This window comes from Phaethon aethereus (assembly GCF_964289735.1).
Source record: "Phaethon aethereus genome assembly, chromosome: 2".
NCBI lineage: Eukaryota > Metazoa > Chordata > Aves > Phaethontiformes > Phaethontidae > Phaethon > Phaethon aethereus.
Window position 1 is genome coordinate 9,477,025 of NC_138582.1, and position 21,366 is coordinate 9,498,390.

A 21,366-nucleotide genomic window follows, 5' to 3' on the forward strand; every position below is an offset into this window, starting at 1 on the left:
GTTAGTCCCTGCGAGGCTGCCTCCCACTTGAAGAGCCTTTACAGGGAGACTGTGCAGTAGGATATTTTAAAGTATTTGCTACAGGATTTTTATTTCTCCTTTGATTTTTCCCTGTTCCCATGTCCTGGTTGGTGGTGGCAAACAGGAGAGACTGAAGGAGGAAGGAGGCATGAAGAAAAACAAAGCAAACAAAACAAGACCAAAACAAAACAACAAAAAAAGTTTTTTCTCTCTTAGTAAAAAAGCTTCCATTGCATTTTTTTGAATTCTCCAGCTCTTACTACCCTGAGTGTGGTTTTGATGCAGGCTTTTGTTTAGAGGGTTTGTTACAGGATGGTGAAGGTTGTTCTGTTGGCATTGAGACCCCTCCAAGTAGCAATGACCCCTCCAAGTAGCAATGACCGTGCAGCGTCAGGATGCTGTTAGAAAAGAGAAGGTGCTTCTGCCCAAGGAGAGGGAGACGGGGGAAAGGTAAGAGGCAGCAAGGATGGGGCTGGGTACATGTAGGTGGTTCAGTCACACTCTGTTGGCTGCTGGAGGCTGGCTGGGTTTATGCCATGGCACCTTGAGCATCACCTCATGCTGAGGCTGTCGGGAGAGTGAGGCGGAGCTGGCGGCACACTGCAGCGGTGCAGCAAGCCCCAGGTGTTTGGTAATAGGTGCTAAAAGCTCATCTGCACAGACACAAAGGAGCAGAGAGGACAGCAGAAGAGGAAGCCCAAGTAACACCCTGACCTGGCAGCTCCCGGGAGCCATCAGCGCATCAAAGGCCCATTTCCTCAAGCTCAGAGGAGCACAGGGGCAGGATGGCAGGTGGGAACCCAAATCAAGGACTCGGGCGAAGGGACACCCCAAGGCACGGTGCTATGTGTGACTCTTACCACACTGCCTTTGGAACAGCAGAAGTCTGCTTGTGGTCCAGCAGTACAGGCAACATTTTGTAGCACTGTTATCAGAATGGTTAGGAAATCAAGGAGTCCCAACCAGTGTCCCCATTTCTTTGCTGCCGTTTCAGGTATACCCACCCTTGACCTGCTGTACCCCTGAGGGCACCCGCAGCCCTTACTGGCCCTGACATGCCTGCCCCAGTGCCTCCCCAACCCTGCCCGTGGCCCAGGACCCCATTTCAGCTACTGTGTTCCACCATGAACCCAATGAGGAGCAACTTTTGCCAAGGCCTTTTTTTTATTCTTTTAGCACTAAAATGTCTCCAATATTTAGCCTCGTCTCCTAGGAAAAAAGGGCTTACATGGCTGCATTGCATGTCTGCCTTCCACTTTGCCTTTCTCCACTTACTTCTAAAACTTATGCCTTACTTCAAGCTTGACAGAGGTCTCATCACATTATCCCAACCAGTTTTGTTAAAATGCTCAACTGGGCAGAGAAGAGCAACTGCGTCAACCTCTCCATCATAGAAAGGCTCAGTGCTTACTCTCCTTCAGACAGACACCAGAACATCACAAGGTAGAGATGCAGGAAAGGAGATTTCATTACTTCTGCTCCTCACAAAATTTGGTGTTTAATCTTGTCACGAAGCATGCCTTAGCATTGTGAATATTATACAGACCATAAATTGGAAACCAAACCAGATAGGAGATTTTATCTTGCCAGTCAGTGACTCACAAAGACTTGGAGGAGGAAGAGAGGATTTCATAATCAGCTGAGCATGAGCTCATGATGTGCTGTTGGTGCTGAAAAGACTAATGCAGTCTTTGCAAAGCATATGCACGTGGAAATACTGAGTAGGAGTACCTCTCTCTGCCCTTGGCACCAGTACGTAGTTATTAAAATAACTTACTGTTCAGAAAAGCCATGCAAAAACTGGAAGGGTTCAGGAAAGATCTGGGAGAATGATCAAACACCTGGGAAAAAGGATGTTATGGTGAGAGACCTAGACACCAGTTTGTTTATTTTGCCATTTAGTTTTTCTTTTAGGCAATTGGATTAGTCTATAAAATAACTACTTTAAATGTCAGATATTGCAGTCACGAGGTGACAGTCAACAGAATAAAACTTCATCTTTGTTTTTACCCTTATTTTAGTAGGAAGGCATACTTAAAGTGACTGCTTGTATTTAAATGGTGCCTGCACAGCCTCAGCCTGGCAAACATGCAGCAGCACCTCTGCCCTGCGCTAGCTGTCTGTGTCAGCGCCTTGGTCACAGCCTGGCTCTGCGCTGTCATCACCTGTCCTTTCCCTGCCACTTCCTTGGCCCATTTTGACACCCTGTCTGACATCAGTTGCTATGTCCTCCTCTTCAGTTTCTCTGTCCTCCTTTCATCCCAGAAACTCCTTCCCCTCCAGAAATTCCTCCCTCCTTTTGTGACGATTTCCACTACCTCACCAAACACTTCTCCTTTTGGAGACCTAAATTTTCCAGATGCTGGGAAATATCCTAAAGTGGGTGAGTTTTGGAGTGTCTGGCCTCATATGGGAAAAGAAAGTAGCTAAGACTCATTGCTGTGGATGCCAAATAAAACAGTAACCCTGTGGGTTTGGGACACCAACCCCAGTCTTTTCCAGTTTTGAAAGGCACTGAAGCTGAACGCTTTTTACTCACTTGCTCAGGGGTTCTTTGCAGAATGCCTTTAACTCAATGAATGATTTCTCCCAGAGAAACCATTTGCTGACAGGTATTGCAACCACAGCACTGTGGTTCACTGCATGCTGGAGAGGTGACATGAAGCTATAAACCAGAAGTAAGGTTCCCTACTAGGAGTAAGGGTGAAGCACAGTAATATGAGGAATCTAAGCAGTGAGACCTGCTAAGGCCAAGTGGGTAATGAAATATGCATTTATAGAGGTAGTTCCAACATTAGGGAAAGAGTCCCAAATCCACACAAAGACAGAGAAGAGCGAGCAAACGCTGACTGCTGATGGAGGTTAAAGGAAATCCTGGGAGACAGGTGAAGTTACTGCTTACCAGAGTGGTACCTCCTGATGCTCTGCATGGCTGGAAGGGAGCAGCTACCTGTTCTGGATGAAGGCAGCTTTGCTGTGCCGTGTTACAGCCTGGTTAAACCACTTTCTGTGCATCCATTTGGTATTTCTTGGGGGCGTACTCAACATTCCCAGTGCTATGAATATTGTTTTGCAATGAATGTTAGACTTCTTGAGATTTAATCGTGCTTTTGCCTTGGAAACAGTGCTGTGCAATGTGTTGCTTACTTCTGCCTGACATATTGCAGCCATATGTCTTGGATTGTGTTTTGATTTTAGGGGAGGTTTTGTAGATTGGAACACATCAGTAAATATTTTACTGAAGTTTCTTTTAAAGCCTTGATGAGACAGTACTGAACAAAAGCTGTGCTAATACCTGCTCTGGTTGTGCACTGATTTCCTAGATTATTTCCCTGTGAGATTAAAATTCAGCATTTACTTCATGGTGGAGCAACAGAGCACTTGACTCACAAACATATCCAAGTGGTAAGTTTTTCATGGTCTGCCATTTTTGAGAGCTGACCTTAGTCTGGGTAAGGGAAAGGGACAGAAGGAATGTCCTGCCGAGACAATGACTGTGTCAGAGTCACTGTCACCATTTGAGCACTGAGCAGCAGGATGTTATCACAGTCATAATGATATTGGGGTGTACTGTAAGAAGAAAGGAGAGACTAACAGGCAAATCACTGCAAAATATGCAGTCTGGCAAGTGATTCAAAAAAGTCAAAGAAATTTAAACTCAGTAACATCAAAGTGTTATTAAGCAGACATCTTTATTGCAGCACTGGACGCATGGGGGATATCTCCTCCTAACATGCATGCGCTGAAACAAACTTCATCCTTTATATACCTTAAGGACATGAATATTCACACATTTTCCAAGAAATCACCGCCTCCTTGCTTCTCTACTACATTTACATAATGCTGGTGTTGCAAAACTACACTATGCGTATGCGGAGGTCTCGGGTGGTCGTCGGTGGTCGTTTGGGGATTCAGCCCTCTCCTCCTTTTTCCTTTTTATGGTCACGGGTCTCTTGAGGATAGTTTCTTCTCCTTGGATGTTTGCCCCTTCTATTGTCCAGCCAAGCGGATCCTTCTTATCATCCTTGTTAGAGCATTCCTGCCAGTCTGTCTCTACACTCAAGGTTAAGATATCTTCTCTGTTCTCTTTAATCTCTCAGTCCTTGCTCTTAACTCTTCTTTGTTTTAATTTTCATGAGGCCTGCTTTCCTCACATAGTTACAAGGTTAGCATTGAGGCAAACACAGCCTAAGGACTGTGAGAGTAGACCGTTAAACATAATCACATAGTTATTAGGCTAAAGAATTCTATACTGAAGTTAAACTAATCATGTAATCAATAACCTTCCATATGTTAAGAAATTTGCAAAACTTACAGTTGATTAGTGACACATGCTAAAACCTTATAATTGTTTTAGATCCTTGTTTCACAAGGACAGTTTTGTAGTCAGATTGCCAATATGAATCTGTAGAGAGAATTTGCAACTTGGACTGAAGGAAAACAGAACTCCAAAACTCACATCTGCCCAACCTGGTGGAGTCCAGTAGTAAGAATGAAAAAATACACATCCCATCTGCCAGCAGGCAATACCAATCACTTTGTAAAACTAATGTGATATTTTCCTGTCTTCTTTGTGGTCTGTTGAAAACTGGGGTGTCCTTGGGGGCTGAAGGATGGTTGTTGATTAAGAGATGAGCCCTTAGTGTCCAACTTTGCCTGTGAAATGCTTGCAAAGCATTTGTTTATGGGAAGAGTCACTTGTTTCTTGATACTTGGCCATTGGGTCAATGCTGACATCACATGGACAGGTTCCTGGAAGGCTATCAGAGTTCTGGTCTCTGTCCTCGATTGCCTTGTAGGCCACATTCAAATCTTTGATCTTTATGCCATGCTGGATACCATCCAAGCTATAAAACCACTCTGCCTGTGCCTTTTCCTCTCCCTAACAGCTGAATTAGTCGAGGACATCAGTTTGGATCCAGCTGGAAATGTGACAAGCATGGCACAGGCATAGCTGGAAAAATTGCAAACAGTTCCAGAAAGGCTTGCGGACTCTCAGTACAAGCTTCACAAATTTAGACCTAAGTACTGGTGTGCAGGCAGAAAGGAACTCGGTCACTGTCAGACTGCGGTGGTGGGGCAGACCGACGCGCGGACGTTGTCTTAAACTTTTCTTGGTGCGGAGGCCTGCAGAGCAGAGCAGAGTGGCGGTGCAGACACAGTGGTAAATACCACCTGGACAGGTTTCAGAGCACAAAGGTGAGATGCAGGGAGCTGTGAATCGGCTCAGCTTCGTCTGACCTTGATGGACCCTTATCTATGCGGAGATGACTTGCGGGAAGCTGCAAAACTGGCTCAGCCTGGGGAACAGTGCATCATGGTAAGAACCTGAATGGAGCCTTAAGTATGGCACTTAACGAGGGCACCCAACAAGCAGCGACCCCCCCAAGCATGAAGAACGTCCTGCGTGGGCACTAACAACGTGCCATTTCCTCGGGCAACTGGAGTGAAAAAGGTGGGACTAAAAAGTATAAAAGGCGGTGTTCAGAGGGGCTGGGAGGACCCCCACCACCAAGGAACAACAGGAATCAGGAGGACCAAGGGGACGCCGCTGGATCCACGGGCAATGATGTTTTCTTCGTCTCTCTTTGTCTCCGTCTCTCTCCTCATCTCTCGGTCAAATTGTGAAAGACATGTTGCACGGGACTTGTTGGTCTAATTGGATTGTTTAATTTACTATTAAATTGTTAAATTGGTTGGCTGGTGTCGTTTCACCTTAATTCAGTCCAGGGGGGTCACGAACCTGGTCGTTGGTCCCAAGGGGAGGGAGGTTGTCCTAAACAGCTCCTTTCAGTCTGCGAGGAGTGGTCATTTACATACATACAGAGAGACAACTGATCAGGCTGCTGTGTAAAACAGCATGGAAGACAGGCTTTTTAAAGAACGTTATTAGAGTATCACTGTCAATTGTTTTTTGTCTACATTTATGCATCAATCAGGATGATTTATTATAGAAACGACCATGACATCCATATCATCAGTATTCTGCCAGAACCATTGTTTCAGGAACCAGCATTACCAATACCTTCTCAACTATACATTTTCAGTATATCTAAAGTGTACTATGATCCTCTAGAATTATTGTCGTGGTTTAGCCCCAGCCGGCAACTAAGCACACGGAGCTGCTCGCTCACTGCCCCAAGTGGGATAGGAGAGAGAATCGGAAGAGTACAAGTGAGGAAACTCATGGTTTGAGATAAAGAGAGTTTTAGGTAAAGCACAAGCCACGCACACAAGCAAAGCAAAACAAGGAATTCATTCACCACTCCCCATGGTCAGGCAGGTGTTCAGCCGTCTCCAGGGAAGCAGGGCTCCATCACACGTAATGGTTTCTTGGGAAGACAGATGCCATCACTCCGAATGTCCCTCCACCCTTTCCTTCTTCGTCCCAGCTTTAAATACTGAGCATGATGTCATATGGTATGGAATATCCCTTTGGCCAGCCTGGGTCAGCTGTCCCGGCTGTGTCCCCTCCCAGCTCCCCGTGCACCCCCAGCCTGCTCGCTGGCAGCCCAGCACGAGAAGCTGGACTGTCCTTGACTGCTCAGCAACAACCCAAAACATCAGCACGTTATCAACATTTTCTCATCCCAAATCCAAAACACAGCCTCACACTGGCTTCTGTGAAGAAAACCAGCTCTGTCCTGGCTGAAACCAGGACAATTATATGGTTGCCAAAAGCCTTTGCTGCACATCAGTACAAGACCCTCCACCATTGGTCCATGCAGATCACATCAGGACTGTCACAGAAACCCCCCAAGGTCTCAGGCACATGGATCAGCAGTACCTCACCACCTCCAGAGAAACATTAGTTTTAATTTTGAGACTCATAATGTAACAAAGAAATTCCTAACCAAAGATTCAGATTTTATGTGTCTAGTTAGAGCACCTAGGTGGTACCCTAAAGCTGTGTGTATCTGGGTGGCCTGTTCAGCTTTCAGCCACCAAGGTACTGCTATGCAGGTAGTCTGTCCAGCATAACTGCGGTGACATGGAAGACAAGGAATGTGGGCAGTCGCGTCTTCACCGTGTCTTATGGGTTCTTCCTAGGTTGGCCACATTGTGCTGGGTTTGGACATGCCCTTTTATACCCTTCCAAGCTAGAGTGATTAGTCTCCCCATACTGTCCTACCTGGTTTAGTCCCTGTCCTTTCCCTCTCAGTCTGGGTGTCCTAAGATGCTGCACATAGACTTGTGCTGGAAGCTTGATGACCTGCTAGCCTAGGCACCATGAACACATGCCATCCATACAGCGCTTCCCCTGCCACCTCAAGCCCCGTTCCCATTCTCCATTGTTCCACTCATTCTCCACTCAGACCCGTGATCGTGCATTAAAGTCTCTATTCTCTGCAAATAAGATGCTGCTACATCAAAATTGGCCAACAGCTGGCTCTGTCCTAGCTGCTTCTAGTCACTGCAGGCACTGTAGAGTGCTAGTTCATGAACTTTTGTAATCCTTAATAAAATTGTCAGCCAGTTTTTAGCATAGGTGTGTTTGGTATTTTCTTAGCGTTCCTACCTTCTTGTTCAATAACAGTCAGATCTTCTTGTGAGGAAGTTTACAAAAAGTCTAATGAGGACCCACCTGAGGTCTGTTAGGGACCTCAACTAAATTCTGCCTTGACTGATGGATTTGCATGTTAGCCTCTTCCTTTTGTTTTCTTTCTCTGATAAAATACTTTTTAAAGGAGCAGTATTTTTGGATGCAAGGGGTGGGGAGTTGCAGATTCGGATGGAAGCACTTCTCTTTTTTTCCCCATGTATGCTTCTCCACTGTGCTTATATCTTGATGTGACATTGTACAAAATTCCTCTCAAGCATATTCTCATGTCTACATCAAGTATTATACCAACCAAATTTCCTTCTGATACCATATAATTGAAGAGCAAGGAGGTGCAACACAGACTGGTCATGGCTTTGCACAGAGAAGTCTCATTGTGCATTGCAGGCTTGCTTGATTTAGATCTGTTCTAAACACTTTTTGTCTATCTGGACTCTGTGTGTAGTATAATACAGAAGTAGCTGACATATATAGCATTATTGCAGGTAAGCTCTTGTTGAGATCCAAGCAGTGTGGATATATTAGAGCTAATTCTAAGTTTTACAGGTCTATGCATTGTACTCCACCGTGCAAAACAGAAATGCCCTTTGTTGCCTGCATTAAAGGAGCGATTAAACTAAAATAATGAATTTGGAAAAAAACAAATCAAGTCTGAAACTAAGAAAGTCTCTGACAGGGTGGAGTGGGATTTCCATCTGATAACATTAACAATAAATTTGTTCCTCTTTTAAAGCAAATTAATCTTTGTTCATACAGCTGACCTGATAAGGTTATTAAAGTCATATATGATGTGCCAGTTCTGTAAACTGCAACAAAGTGCTAACTTTATGCAGGATCAGCCTTCTCTTAAAATTGAAATAAAATGTCTGGATTTGTGAGAAATTTTTTTTAATTATTTGGGTACCTCAAACATTGCTAAGTGGTTCTGCTGCATGAAGGAATGTACTTAGGTTAAAATGTTATCGTTTACAAAGGTGAATTCAAATGAGTCTTAGTTTTCCCTGCAGCAAGACTGCAGGCAGCGAGCGTTTCATAGACCTTCAGTTTGACCCAGTGTGGCTGCCCTGATGTTCTCATGACCAACCCTTCCCTTGGTAGTTTTTTGAATGTTTCAATTAATTCAGATATTTCAGAATATTTTTTACTTATGAAGTACTGTATAAACAGCATTAGCAAAGAGCTGTGATATGGGACAAATGGCCTGATTTGATGGTTACTGAAGCTGGTGGAAAAGCTAAAGGGCTGTGAGCTTTCCAGGAGGTTCAAAGAGAGTGTCCTGGTTTCAGCCAGGGTAGAGCTGGTTTTCTTCACAGAAGCCAGTGTGAGACTGTGTTTTGGATTTGGGATGAGAAACTGTTGATAACGTGCTGATGTTTTGGGTTGTTGCTGAGCAGTCAAGGACAGTCCAGCTTCTTGTGCTGGACTGCCAGCGAGCAGGCTGGGGGTGCACGGGGAGCTGGGAGGGGACACAGCCGGGACAGCTGACCCAGGCTGGCCAAAGAGGTATTCCATACCATACGATGTCATGCCCAGTACATAAACTGGAGTTGGCCGGGGAGTGGAAATCGCTGCTCGGGGACGGGCTGTCGATCACCGGGTGGTGAGCAATTGCTGTATTGGGCATCACTTGTCCTTGTACATTCCTTTGTCGGTATTATCATTGTTATTATTGTTGTTTCCTTCTCTCTTGCTGTTCTATTAAACTGTTTTTATCTCAACTCACGAGTTTTTTCCCAATTCTCTCCCCCGTCCCACTCGGGGAGGGGGAGTGAGCGAGCGGCTGCGTGGGGCTTAGTTGCCGGCTGGGGCTAAACCACGAGAGAGTTAGAGAGGCATTAAATAAATTCAATCAATAAGCACTCTACTCCCTCCACTATGGCCACTCATTTCACTCTACCAGGCAAAACACCCTTTCTGAAAATTGCGTGTTTAGCATAATAGTGCACTGCATTGAGTTGCAGCGGATTGCCTAGGTGGTTACCTAGACTTACGGTGTAATACATGCCGAAAGCTCATCTGCACACCCACAAAGGAACACAGAGAGACAACAGCAGGAGGTGGACCCCAAATAATACCATGCCGCAGCTGCTCCCAGGCCCATCCCAGCAGGAGCCATTAGCCCATCTGCACCAGCTCAGAGGAGCACAGGGGCACAATGGCAGGTGGGAACCCAAATTATGAACTCAGAGGATGGGACACCCTGTCCGGGCCCCTCCCAGGGCTGTCCCAGAGGATCCTTAGCCCCAGTGTCCAGACATGAAACCCACCCAGATGAGTCAAGACCAGAGCGCCTTTGGGACTGAGAGGGGTTGCCGCATGGGGGCGTGGGACATATTGTGGCCAGGGGTGTCTCTAAGGGCGATGATGTAGGGAGTGAGGTGCTGAGGACCAGGGGAGTCCCAACCAGCTCTGTGTGTGTGTGTGAAGGTCTGTACCAGCAACTGGAGTAGAGCTGTGACCTTGAGGGCTCATACATCCAGGTGCCAGCAACTGGGGAGACTGGGATCTTGGGGAAGTTACTGGGTGGACTATCTGGAGGGATGCAGCTTGTACAGATGTGTTGATATCTGTATATTCCCACAGTGGACCTCCATCCTGTTCAGCCAGAGAGGCGAGAAGAACGGTGTCTGTGTGCGTGCTCTGTATGTCTGTCTGTTGTCTGTGTTGCCAGCTGTGTAGGTACGTATATATATGGTGTATACGTGTGCTCTGTGTGTGCCTACCAGGTGTACGTGCTCAGGCTCGATGCTGGTGGGACCTCAGGCATGAACTTGCCCCAGCCTCACCCCTCTTGGACTGCCAGACCCAGCACAATCTGTTTTCCAGTGGAAATACGCTTTCTCCTTCATTTGCAGTGTTGCCCAGAGTAAGCCTGGGAGAAGAGCAGAAAGATGTGGTATTTATATCGTAATTTCTCATTTCCTTCCTTTTGTGGGCTGAACTTGTAATGTATGTAACAGGCATAAAACTACTGCACAGCAAGCTTGGTGTATTCATTTCCTAGAATTTGAAATCTGATGGTTGAGATGGGGCTTGGGGTGGGGGCAACAAGGAGGGCTACAAAAAAAACCTTTGTGTGTGTGTATAGATAAACTATAGGCTATAAAATCTTCACTAATGCACAAAGATTATGCATCAAAAGCTTGTTGAACAGTGAGTTTCAGATATGAATGATAGCAATTAAAAAAGAAAACACCTCTAAGTCTAAATGTGATATAGACACACTAAATATAATATAGACACAATATATTTTAACTATATACACAAACATGAAAGGCCAATGTCCCTCAAAAAAGCAGCCCAAGCTCAGAACTGCTTTCTGTTGAGAAGAATACGAAAAGAAATCAAAAATACTCCCAAGAAGTAACCTGTGCTGTAAATCAAAGTATGTATAGAAATTCTTGAGTAGGTGACCTAGTTTAAAAGACCATTGGGAATTTATGTCCATGGCCTGTAGAGAGACAGGGTACCCTGGGAAATCCTTCTGTGATGAAGTCCATGCATCCATGGAAACAGTGTTGGACGAAATTTCCTCATTGGCATAATTCTACTAAATTAAAAGAAGTGATGTCAAGAACGAACATGGCCCCGTGTTTTCACGTTTGAGCAAAAGGACCTTAAAATGTTCATTTCAGTTTAGCTCCCAAACAGAAGCTCTATTGTAACTTCCTAATTGCCTAATTCCTATTTTGTTTCCTTTTCTGTGAGGTGAGAATTTTACATTCCTTTGTTATCAGTGGAAGTATTTTTCCTTCTCCGGGGGGGGAAATAAATCATTAAATCAAATCAATCATCTTTACTGGATTTATGCTTTCTTTTTTTCAGTGATACATACAGACATCAGGAGCGATACCTACTGGCATATTTTAACGATTCGTATAGAGATGAAGTTTTGCTCCCTAAGGTTTTATAATTCTTCAGTGTCAAGCAGCTAATTTATATTACTTTTGTGTGTAATAGTTCTACAGCTAAATCATGTTGATTGCCAGGACATCTTATTCAGGGTCCATTTCTCTTACGTGGATTTGACTTTATTTTTGTATACTTTAAGGTATGATGAATTGGTACCTTACATAGTATGAAACATGGAGTGGAACAATGAATATGTTTACAAATGTCTTCATTCCTTTCTCCTTTCAAAGGAATTTATCTTAACATTGCATGATATATATTTGCAGTAATGTTTTTGACTGTGAACCTTAAACAACTCTGAACTCTCAGCAAATGCATCTTCTGCATAATAGTGCTTTTGCAGAATGCCTTGTTGCTATATACGGGGTTTTTTTGGTAGCTGGATTGTTTTCCTACATCAAAGCCCGTCAGGCTCACAAGTATTTCAACAAGTGGAGTGATTTGGACATACCATATTAAAGTTTTCTGAGTGAGGTAGAAAAGTAAAGCTGAAACAAAAATCTGTGTCACTTTTCTTTATGAGAAAAGGTTCTGTCTTGTCCTCCATATCGTAATTGGAGCGAAGCATTATTCATAGTGGATCGTCTCTTTCTCAAGAGCCGGCGAGAGCGTTCATTGAGCTAATCTTAATCTTCAGTTTGCTCTTCAAAATGAATGCTTCTGATGTGAGGCTACTTTACAGGAAGCATGACCTCATTCTGCCTCTGTGCCGCTGATTGCACGGGCTCTTTTCAAAAGGAAACAGGGGACTCACAGACCTGCCTTTCCGAAGACCCGGGGCTGATCTCTTCCTGGAAGCTGCAGAAGGAGCACCCTCCACTTCACGTCTCCGAGGCTCTCGTCTCGATGATGAGAAACTTTTTTGCATGCATGTGTTAATAGTGAAATGGATTTTCCAGGTTTGGAAGATTTTACACGCATTTATCTCATAATAGATTTGTTAGCTGAGGAATAACTACGATTTGGATTCGTTTATATACTGCTCTTCAGGAAGTTTTGTGGGTTTGTGAATGTTGTTATCATTACCTGCAGAGAGAAAAGACTAGACTGCTCTTCAAAAATGACTGGTATGTGTGAACAGATAAAGCAATCTTTGTAGACACTTGTGTGTGGTATCTACAGTAGAATAAAGCTGGTTGCCCAGGCTTCAGCTATTTTAATAGTTAGCACTGTATTTTTGGTACATGCTAATGTAAATATTTAGAATGTAAACACTGACAGAGGATTTCTGGCTGCTAACTGAGTGCATCATTGGCTTAAAAATCAGTTTTATTTTTGGAGGGAAAGGTGGTTAAAACCGACTGCTTTGGACAGTGACTTTTCTTTATATTATGACATGAGCTTTCAATCATTTTGGAATTCAAGGGGGGTTGTTGCTTTAAACTTTTATTTGAATTCTTGACATAAAATATTGCTGCATTCACCTCAGATTCACTTTTAGCGAAATTTCTTAAAGCTGTTGGCCTTTTCTCGTGCCATAGTTTAAAGGTCCTGTACTGATGCTCCTTTTGTGGATTACAGATATTACTGATTCATTGTGCAGTGGTGGTTGAGATGCTTTGTTTTGGCTTGCTTATATTGTTACTATAGCTTCTCACACTATTAATAGCCCAGAAAGGGAATTGAATATTACCTGAAAGCAGAACACTGTGCAGCATTGCCTACAACAGTGCTTTCTCTAGCATTGATTGAATTATGATTTTCAGGAACCCTCTTCATTAATGCATGAGACAAAAATTTTCATGATCAAGGGTAGCAAAAAAATCCATTGGTCTGCCTGTTCTATGACTGTTTACAGAAGCTTGATATTATCATTACTTTAAGAAAGGTTAAAAGCAAAGTACAACTGCTCGTTAACTGTTCTTCAAAAGAGAGAAAGCATCCCCAGTAATATGCTTACATATGTATATTTCTCACTTTCTGTTACAAATATGTGTATATACTGTATTTTACTTTCAATTTTATTTCTGTGGAAGATGGCAGATAAACAGGACTCCTGCAGTATTTTGCAAATTGATGAGACAATTTGAATTAATAACGGAAGGACTGAGGTTTGTTCTGCCACTTTGATCAGTATGTGTCAACACTTTCTAATGAAAGCACTACCCAGATGTAAACTACTATTCTTAAAAGCTACTCTTTTTTAGCAGTTGCTACTTTATATTATCGTAACTGAGAAAATCACTTGCAGTACAATGTTCTGGGTTTCAGTTGCTGGAAAGTTTCACTCTCAGATTATTAAAGAATTGTAGTAGGTATAATCAAAGTAGTGCACCCTCAGCAAGTTTGCAGACCACACCAAGCTGAGTGGTGTGGTTGACACACCTGAGGGACGGGATGGCATCCAGAGGGACCTGGACAAGCTGCAGGAATGGGCTGTGTGAACGTCATGAGGTTCAACAAGGCCAAGTGCAGGGTCCTGCCCCTGGGTCAGGGCAACCCCCGGTATCAGTACAGGCTGGGGGATGAAGGGATGGAGAGCAGCTCTGCCAAGAAGGACTTGGGGATACTGGTGGATGAAAAGCTGGACATGAGCCAGCAATGTGCGCTCACAGCCCAGAAGGCCAACTGTCTCCTGGGCTGCATCCAAAGCAGCGTGGCCAGCAGGCTGAGGGAGGGGATTCTGCCCCTCTGCTCTGCTCTGGTGAGACCCCACCTGGAGTCCTGCGTCCAGCTCTGGAGCCCTCAGCACAGGAAAGACATGGATCTGTTGGAACGTGTCCAGAGGAGGCCACGAAAATGATCAGAGGGATGGAACAGCTCTGCTGTGAGGACAGGCTGAGAGAGTCGGGTTTGTTCAGCCTGGAGAAGAGAAGGCTCTGGGGAGACCTTGTTGCAGCCTTCCAGTACTTCAAGGGGGCTTCTAAGAAAGATGGGGATGGACTTTGCAGCAGGGCCTGTTGTGATAGGACAAGGGGTCATGGTTTTAAACTAGAAGAGGGCAGATTTTGACTAGATCTAAGGAAGAAATTTTTCACAATGAGGGTGGTGAAACAGTGGAAAATGTTGCCCAGAGAGGTGGCAGATGCCCCATCCCTGGCAACATCCCAGGTCAGGTTGGACGGGGCTGTGAGCAACCTGATCTAGTTGAAGATGTCCCTGCTCATTGCAGGGGGGTTGGGCTAGATGACTTTTAAAGCTCCCTTCCAGCCCAAACCATTGTATGATTCTATAATTCTATGATAATTGATGCTGAGGTGTACTTCTACGTTGCTTTTCAAATGAATATGCTCTACAATCAATAACTTTTGTCTAGTCAAGAATTTATTATAACTGATAATATGATATATATGATGATGCAACCTTACACATCCTAATTTTCAAGTAATACATAATAAAACATCTGGGTTTTTTTAAACCCTTTTACAGATAATCTATATTACCTGTTATCCCAGGGTGATTGAAACAGTCCTTTTCAAGATGTATGGAATATCACATGTTGCATCAACACCAGGAGCAAGTAAATTTGTGCACATTCATCAGAGCTTTTGCTAAAAAAAATCTGTTGTGGACAGATTTGGGATTTTGCCAGTTTAGTTTATATCCAGATCTACAAATCACCTGTCGAGTTCTTGTATTTTCTTTTAGAGTTAGGATTAATTCCTTGATTTTGACTATAATATTTTTGCACAATTAAAAATCATGATTCTGCCTAAAATAAGAGAAATCCTTGTAGAAGCTAACTGTATATGTAAAAAATACGTCTACAACATGTCAGTCTATGAAATACACCACCAGTCTCACTTTTGATGCAACTTGCACTTGCTGTGTAGCAATCTGACTGATGCTACTTGACTTGTGTACTTCTACCAAGTTTCTTCCAGTTGCCTCCTCCCCAAGTTGTTTTTGTCAGAATTAGAAGATAATTTTCTCATGGTAAAGTGAAATATTGAGGTTTTTTTTTCAAAGTGGAGAAGAAACAGTATGTATGGCAGTAGGGTAATAGGATTGATTTGTGAAAAATACCCTGGAAGGTTTTACTTCCATTCTTTGGTGACCCTGCCTGGTCCCAAGACTCAGTCAGTCTTCACATCCAGGCTGTGACTGGCAACTGAGCTCCAAATGAGGATGAATGAGATTACCAAAGTAAAAATACTGAACTTCATGTCTTTTCTTTGCCTCAGCTTATAATTGAACATAAAAAAAATTGTCTTAGACCTATCTCCCCTGATGGGTGAATGATGGACATTTACTAACAGTCTTGTAAGCACGATGCTCTAAAGATACAGGAGAGGTAAGGTAATATGGGGAAAGATCATATCTTTTGTCTGTCCATGTACTAACAGATATAAATTCTGCCCATGGATAGCCATTGCTCATATTTTGTAAGATTGATTCTGTCAGATGCTGAACATCTGGCAGCACTTTGTAGACTTGGGCCATGGTTGTCCAGACAAATCCTATTTCCTTAGTCTCCTGCCACAGTATTATTGTCAAATCTTTGTCACTGTTGCTATCCCTATGCCTGTTGTGCTATGTCTGTAGTTTTCATCTGAAAAATATATTGTAATGGTAACGGTGGCCCTTCCATTCTATTCTGTATCTATTGCCAGTACATGTACTGTTTTGGCATGAAGCAGATTTTTGGGAAAACACCATTAAAATTGCTGCAGCTATTGCATTTGTGTCCATAATGTCTATTCTTCCATTTTCTGTCTTTCCTCCATTCTTATCTGTTTTATCTCTAATCTCTCCCTTAGTTTCCTTTTCTTTTTTAGCTTCTTTATGATCTTTTGGGTATGCACAAGGTACTTGTCAGTGAAGGCCTGTCAACTCTTTGAGCTGTCAGTAGATATGATAACGACTCCTTCTTATTTGGTCTTTGCATCTGCAGGTTCAACAGCATTTAATGGAGAATATAGACGCAGCCTCTCACAACATATTTTTCCAAGGTATTGAGGAAAATTATACTTGTTTAGTTTTATTTTTATTTTTTTGAGATTTTGTAAAATCCTTTTTGTGCCAGTTAGAATTATGGTGCTGATATTAATTTAATTACTGCTTTAAATGGAAGTTCATAAGAACAACTAATGGAGATTGGAGGCACTGGCTTTACAATTACAAGGTTTTGGAGTACCTCTGTTCTACTTGTTTTCCTCTCCACTGAAATTATCGTATCCCTCTGTGACACGCCATATGGGATAGTTAAACCTGCTACTGAAACCCATGTCAGCCACTCAATCAACCCAGTGTCGTCCTTTCTTTCTATGGATGTCACTGCATGGCCACTTGGAACTCAGAGGTGTTGAGGAGAAAGGACTCAGCATAAATCCAATTTTATTTGAGCTAAGTAGGATGTCTACAACATTTAGATTCTTTCACCTCTGTCACTGCTCACTTCTATTTTAAATACCACATAGTATATTTTTCTGCGCTGTATTTTATCTCAATGTCAATTGTATTTCAGTGCTGGATGAAGTTACCACTATGTGTAGACTTTATCCTATCTTGTTATAGCTGCATGGTATTCTGCGGTTTGTGAGAATTCAGTCATGTACCCTTAACTCTTCATTAAGTATGGCTAGGTTATGGAAAGCAAATAAATGCTGACTGATTCAGAAGCAGGCAGGCTTCTGCCATGCAGAGTGACGCAGCGAAGCAAAATACTGGAACATCTGTAACAGCTCCATGTAGGTGTAGATCTGGCAGGACTCCTTGGCCAAGAGCACTGCCACAGAAATACACCATGCACTTCTCAATTCAAGCTAGCTCCATGAGTTCATGAAATGCTTCACCTGGCATGAAGCCCTCCTGTAATCTGAAGCTCTGGAAAGTGTGATGGAGGCACACTCTAGCTGGCTGAGACCTCCTACGTCCAGAAGTAATATTATTTCCCACATATTTTAAATCTATGTCATTACGAGTTCTCATCAGCTGGTAATGTAAATTTATTATTATTAAATCATGGATTTACACTGTCTAGACATTCACTAAATTAGAGGGTTTCAATTCTCCTTTTCAGTTACACTTGTGCCTTTTTGGATGATGACCCTGCCTATGAGTGTTGCTCCACAAATCCTCGGACAGGCTTCCTTTCCACATGTCGCCGCAGCCCTCGACTGCTTTCTAATGGTTATTACATTTTGACAGAAGATAGTTTTCTGTCTGATGAAGAAGGCAACATAACACTGACACCATCCCAGACAAGTGTTACATATAAAGAGAATTTAGTTCGGTAAGTGAATTATATGCAGATTTTACTCAATGTTGGCTGTTGCCTCCACATCTCTGGACTCATGTGGAGGTATCTGTGTGCCTGTCTACATTTTGCTTGGCATAAGGTCAGCATTGCTTCTTAATGGGAACATCTCAACTGATTTAATTTAGAGAGTGCAGTGATTGAAATAACTTGATTTCCAGTCATGTCTAATCTTACAACCCCAAAACTCTTTAGTACACAGTTGTTGCTGTAATTGGGGTTGTGTGCAATACAGAAAAAGGAGAGCTACAGCTCGTTTTGCCAATGGGGTGTTACCATGATAAGGAATAAGAAAAATGTGTGTGTGTATATATGCTTGTATATATATAAAAATAAAAAGGTCTGGTCCTGTGTTGTGGTTAACATCCTGGAATTCTTACTCAGGGAAAAATCTCTCTTGATTTCAAAAGAACATCAGTTTAGGAGGTATGTAAAATGTCGTTCAAAAAGGATGAAGTACAGTGGATTCAGGCTGCACCAAATGGGATTATGGTAGGGTGAAACTCTTGGGTAGCATGAGATGCTCAGAATAGTATCAGAGCCTAACAACTGTAGTATCATTTGATATCACAATATCCAGTATCGCAACAGCATGATATATTGCCATGCTGCTAATACATTCTTTGAGTGCTGCAATCATTCTTGCTGACACACCCAAGGTCAACAACAGAGCTAGGAACAGCAGCCAGAACCTGGTTCTTTCATGTCAGTCCTGCAAGCTTTAGAGCTCTGTCCCTGCTTAAGAAGAATAATTAACTCTATTCCTTGACAGTGTGTCTTTTCTTTCTAGCGTATTCAGGCGAAGGAAAAAAATCCGTCGCTCTCTTGCCAGCTTGTTCAATCTCAGTGCCTCCAGTTCATGGCTCAGCAGCTCCATCCTCAGTGATATGGATTCCTCCCATGTAGACGAGCCTTGGCCTGATGGATGCAATGAACTAGACACCAGTCAGAGCGATACTGGTAAGCCCTGACCGCGTACCAGGTAATTGAGCTACAACATTACAATCTATATTTAGTGGGACTTGGGTATCTGTTTCTATAGATTTTGCGGCGGTTGTCTGCCAAGAGCTGCAGATAAAGGGTAGATGAACAACAGAATTTTAAGTGGTGAATTGAGGTCCTGGCATTAAAACAGAGCATGAGTCCACTCACAGACTCACAAAGACCTTTGTGCCCAAGAGCCATTTTTAGACTGAGTTTGAATCCCGAGTCATCACTAGTGATGTTTGTGCTGGTGTCATTAATATCTGGCACTGTCTGCTTTCACCTGGCTGTTTTAGTAACTTCACTGTGTTACCCTCTATGCAGTTTTGTCTTTACTCTGCATATTTTCTCTTGCATACATTGAACCTGCCAATTCCTTACCCCTAACAATTTGGAAACCTCCCTGTATTTAAGTAATTAATTCCCCCCCCGCCAAATTCATTAACACAAAGTCTCAAAGCCCTTCTTTTGTGCAATCTCAGTTCCATGTGCTTCTCGTAGGTGATTCAGACTTTGCTTCTGAGTATAATAGCCATGTCCCACAAAGGCAAACTCCAGCATCTAATGGAGCCTCTCTCACCAAAGATGATGAGTTTCTTCAGCCTGAGAAACCATTTTGTGCTTCAAAATCCTACTCTCCATTTATGATAAATGCAAATGAAGAGACTTTGAGCAATGCAGGTATGTTACATTCTTATTCTGATATGCCTTATTTTTAGAGTGAACAGAAAATACATTAAAAGTATTGATATGGCTCCTTGCAGAATAGAATCTATTTCCTGAAACATACATTTTAAATGACTGATTAAAAATAACAAAATCTTAAAATTGGTATTTACTTGTTTACTCCTCCCTGCTCACATCTTTTCCTCTCTTATTTCCAGTGATAAATGGAAAAAGAAAAAAGTGTAGTTGAGGAAATGGAGTAAAGGGCATGGGAACAAAAACTGAAACGGCCAATTATTCAGAAAGGCTTGTTTTCTGCGAGCATGCAGGGCACAGTGTCTCTATGGTCGTGGGGGAAAAAGACTCCTGAGAGACACCCAGAGCATGAAAATTAGGTTTCTGCTTTGAATCACTCTAGGCGAGTTCTCTTAAAAAGCAACTGAAGAGACTGGCCTCACAGACTGACGGTAGCCTTTGCAAACACCTCCTGTCATATATTTACTTTCCTGAAAACTCATGACAATTATTTTCCTGACTTTTGTTTTAGAGTCCAGGACAGTGCAAAATGTCTTTTCTCAGATGGTTGCAGTGATCATGTGTTTACTCATTTCGATATGTACAAGGTAATTTTTATTTCTCTTATTTGTTGTTTCTGATATTAATGCTTACTCTATTTCAAATGGTGAATAAAACATAAATTAAGGGTCACATTTTCAAAGTTACATATATCTTGGTGTGAAAATACATTTTCACATGATAGTTGATGCAGACAAATACCTGAGCTGTATGGATATGCACAAAAATAAGAAATATGTACGCAGATATGAGAAGTACTTTATCAAGTGTATTTCGACAGGAGTTTTGAAGGGCTGAGAAGAATAAGAATGGATCCACGTCTTTCTAAGTCACAAATATGGGTGTTTCTCTCAGTCTGGGAATGCTGAGGTCTTTCTTTCCAGGAGATTATCCTCAACAGTTTAAGTAAATTTAAAGTTTCAAACTGCAGATGGTTCATCCACCAGAACCTTCTCTCCTCCTCCCACTCAGGCTTCACCCCTATTAACCCAATATGCATCCCTTGGGTTTTTTCTAACCTTTATGGGTATTGTTATGTTCTCAGATATTTTCTGGGAGGATTGTCTGCCACTTTGTTGCTGCTAATTTTAGTTTGTAAGTACAGACTTTCTTTATATTCAACACACAATATTTTCCTAAGTAAGTTACATCTGAGGACCAAAATCCATCCTCGGATGTATATCCATGGCTCTTATTGATGCTAATAAGAGCAGTATGTGGGCATACAGGGACAGAATGTAATGTTCAATCAGTTACAGGATTTTGCATTCAAATTTCACAGTTCTTTTGTCCCAAGATGCTGCTGTGTCATCTTTCTTCAGTCTTGACACATCCTTCAAAACAACTAAGTTTTGGTAAGTGGATCCAGTGTCATGTGATGGATAGAGGAAAATAGAAATTTTATATTAAGAAGGGGAAGGAGACATTCCTTCTGTCATTTCCATGTTAAAAGATAGAAGACATGATCTGAAATTATTGATGGAGGATTTGGCTTTTCCTGTTACTGATCTGTATTCATAGAAACTTTCCGTTTATTTTGAAAAACTGCCTTTTCATAATGTGGAATACATGTTGTAACTCCTGTTTGTTAGCAGAAAAGGAAGATAAACCATAACCATAAACCAATATGCCATAACATGAAGATGCAGAGGCAGAGCAAAGATAATAACATTATGAATCCAGAGACATGCTTTCAAGTCTTGCACTGAAGTCCATTCCCAGGCCATGAAACCCACCTGTTTTTTTTTTTTTCCCCCTGGAAAAAACAAAACTAGCTAACTATGATGCTAACCACATCACCATCTTCCAGGGACTACAGAATTGATATGACTTGGCTCCACTAACCCAATGCACCATTAGGTTCAGGACGCAGCTTTGCTTTTGCCTTATCTTGTTCTGGTAAAGGTCGTAGAAAGAAGTATTAAATCACTCTGATGAGTTGATTTAA

The 21,366-nt window shown here is 42.5% G+C and overlaps 1 protein-coding gene across 1 annotated transcript; it reads left to right on the forward strand.

Annotated features, from left to right (window-relative positions):
* Positions 1-397: 397 nt before the first annotated feature.
* TMEM71 (transmembrane protein 71) lies at positions 398-20,777 on the forward strand (the record flags this gene model as incomplete). Its single annotated transcript, XM_082015059.1, has 7 exons — positions 398-471; positions 17,457-17,669; positions 18,484-18,653; positions 19,179-19,358; positions 19,891-19,966; positions 20,464-20,513; positions 20,701-20,777. 7 exons carry the CDS (start codon positions 398-400, stop codon positions 20,775-20,777), a joined length of 840 nt encoding a protein of 279 aa, XP_081871185.1.
* Positions 20,778-21,366: the final 589 nt, after the last annotated feature.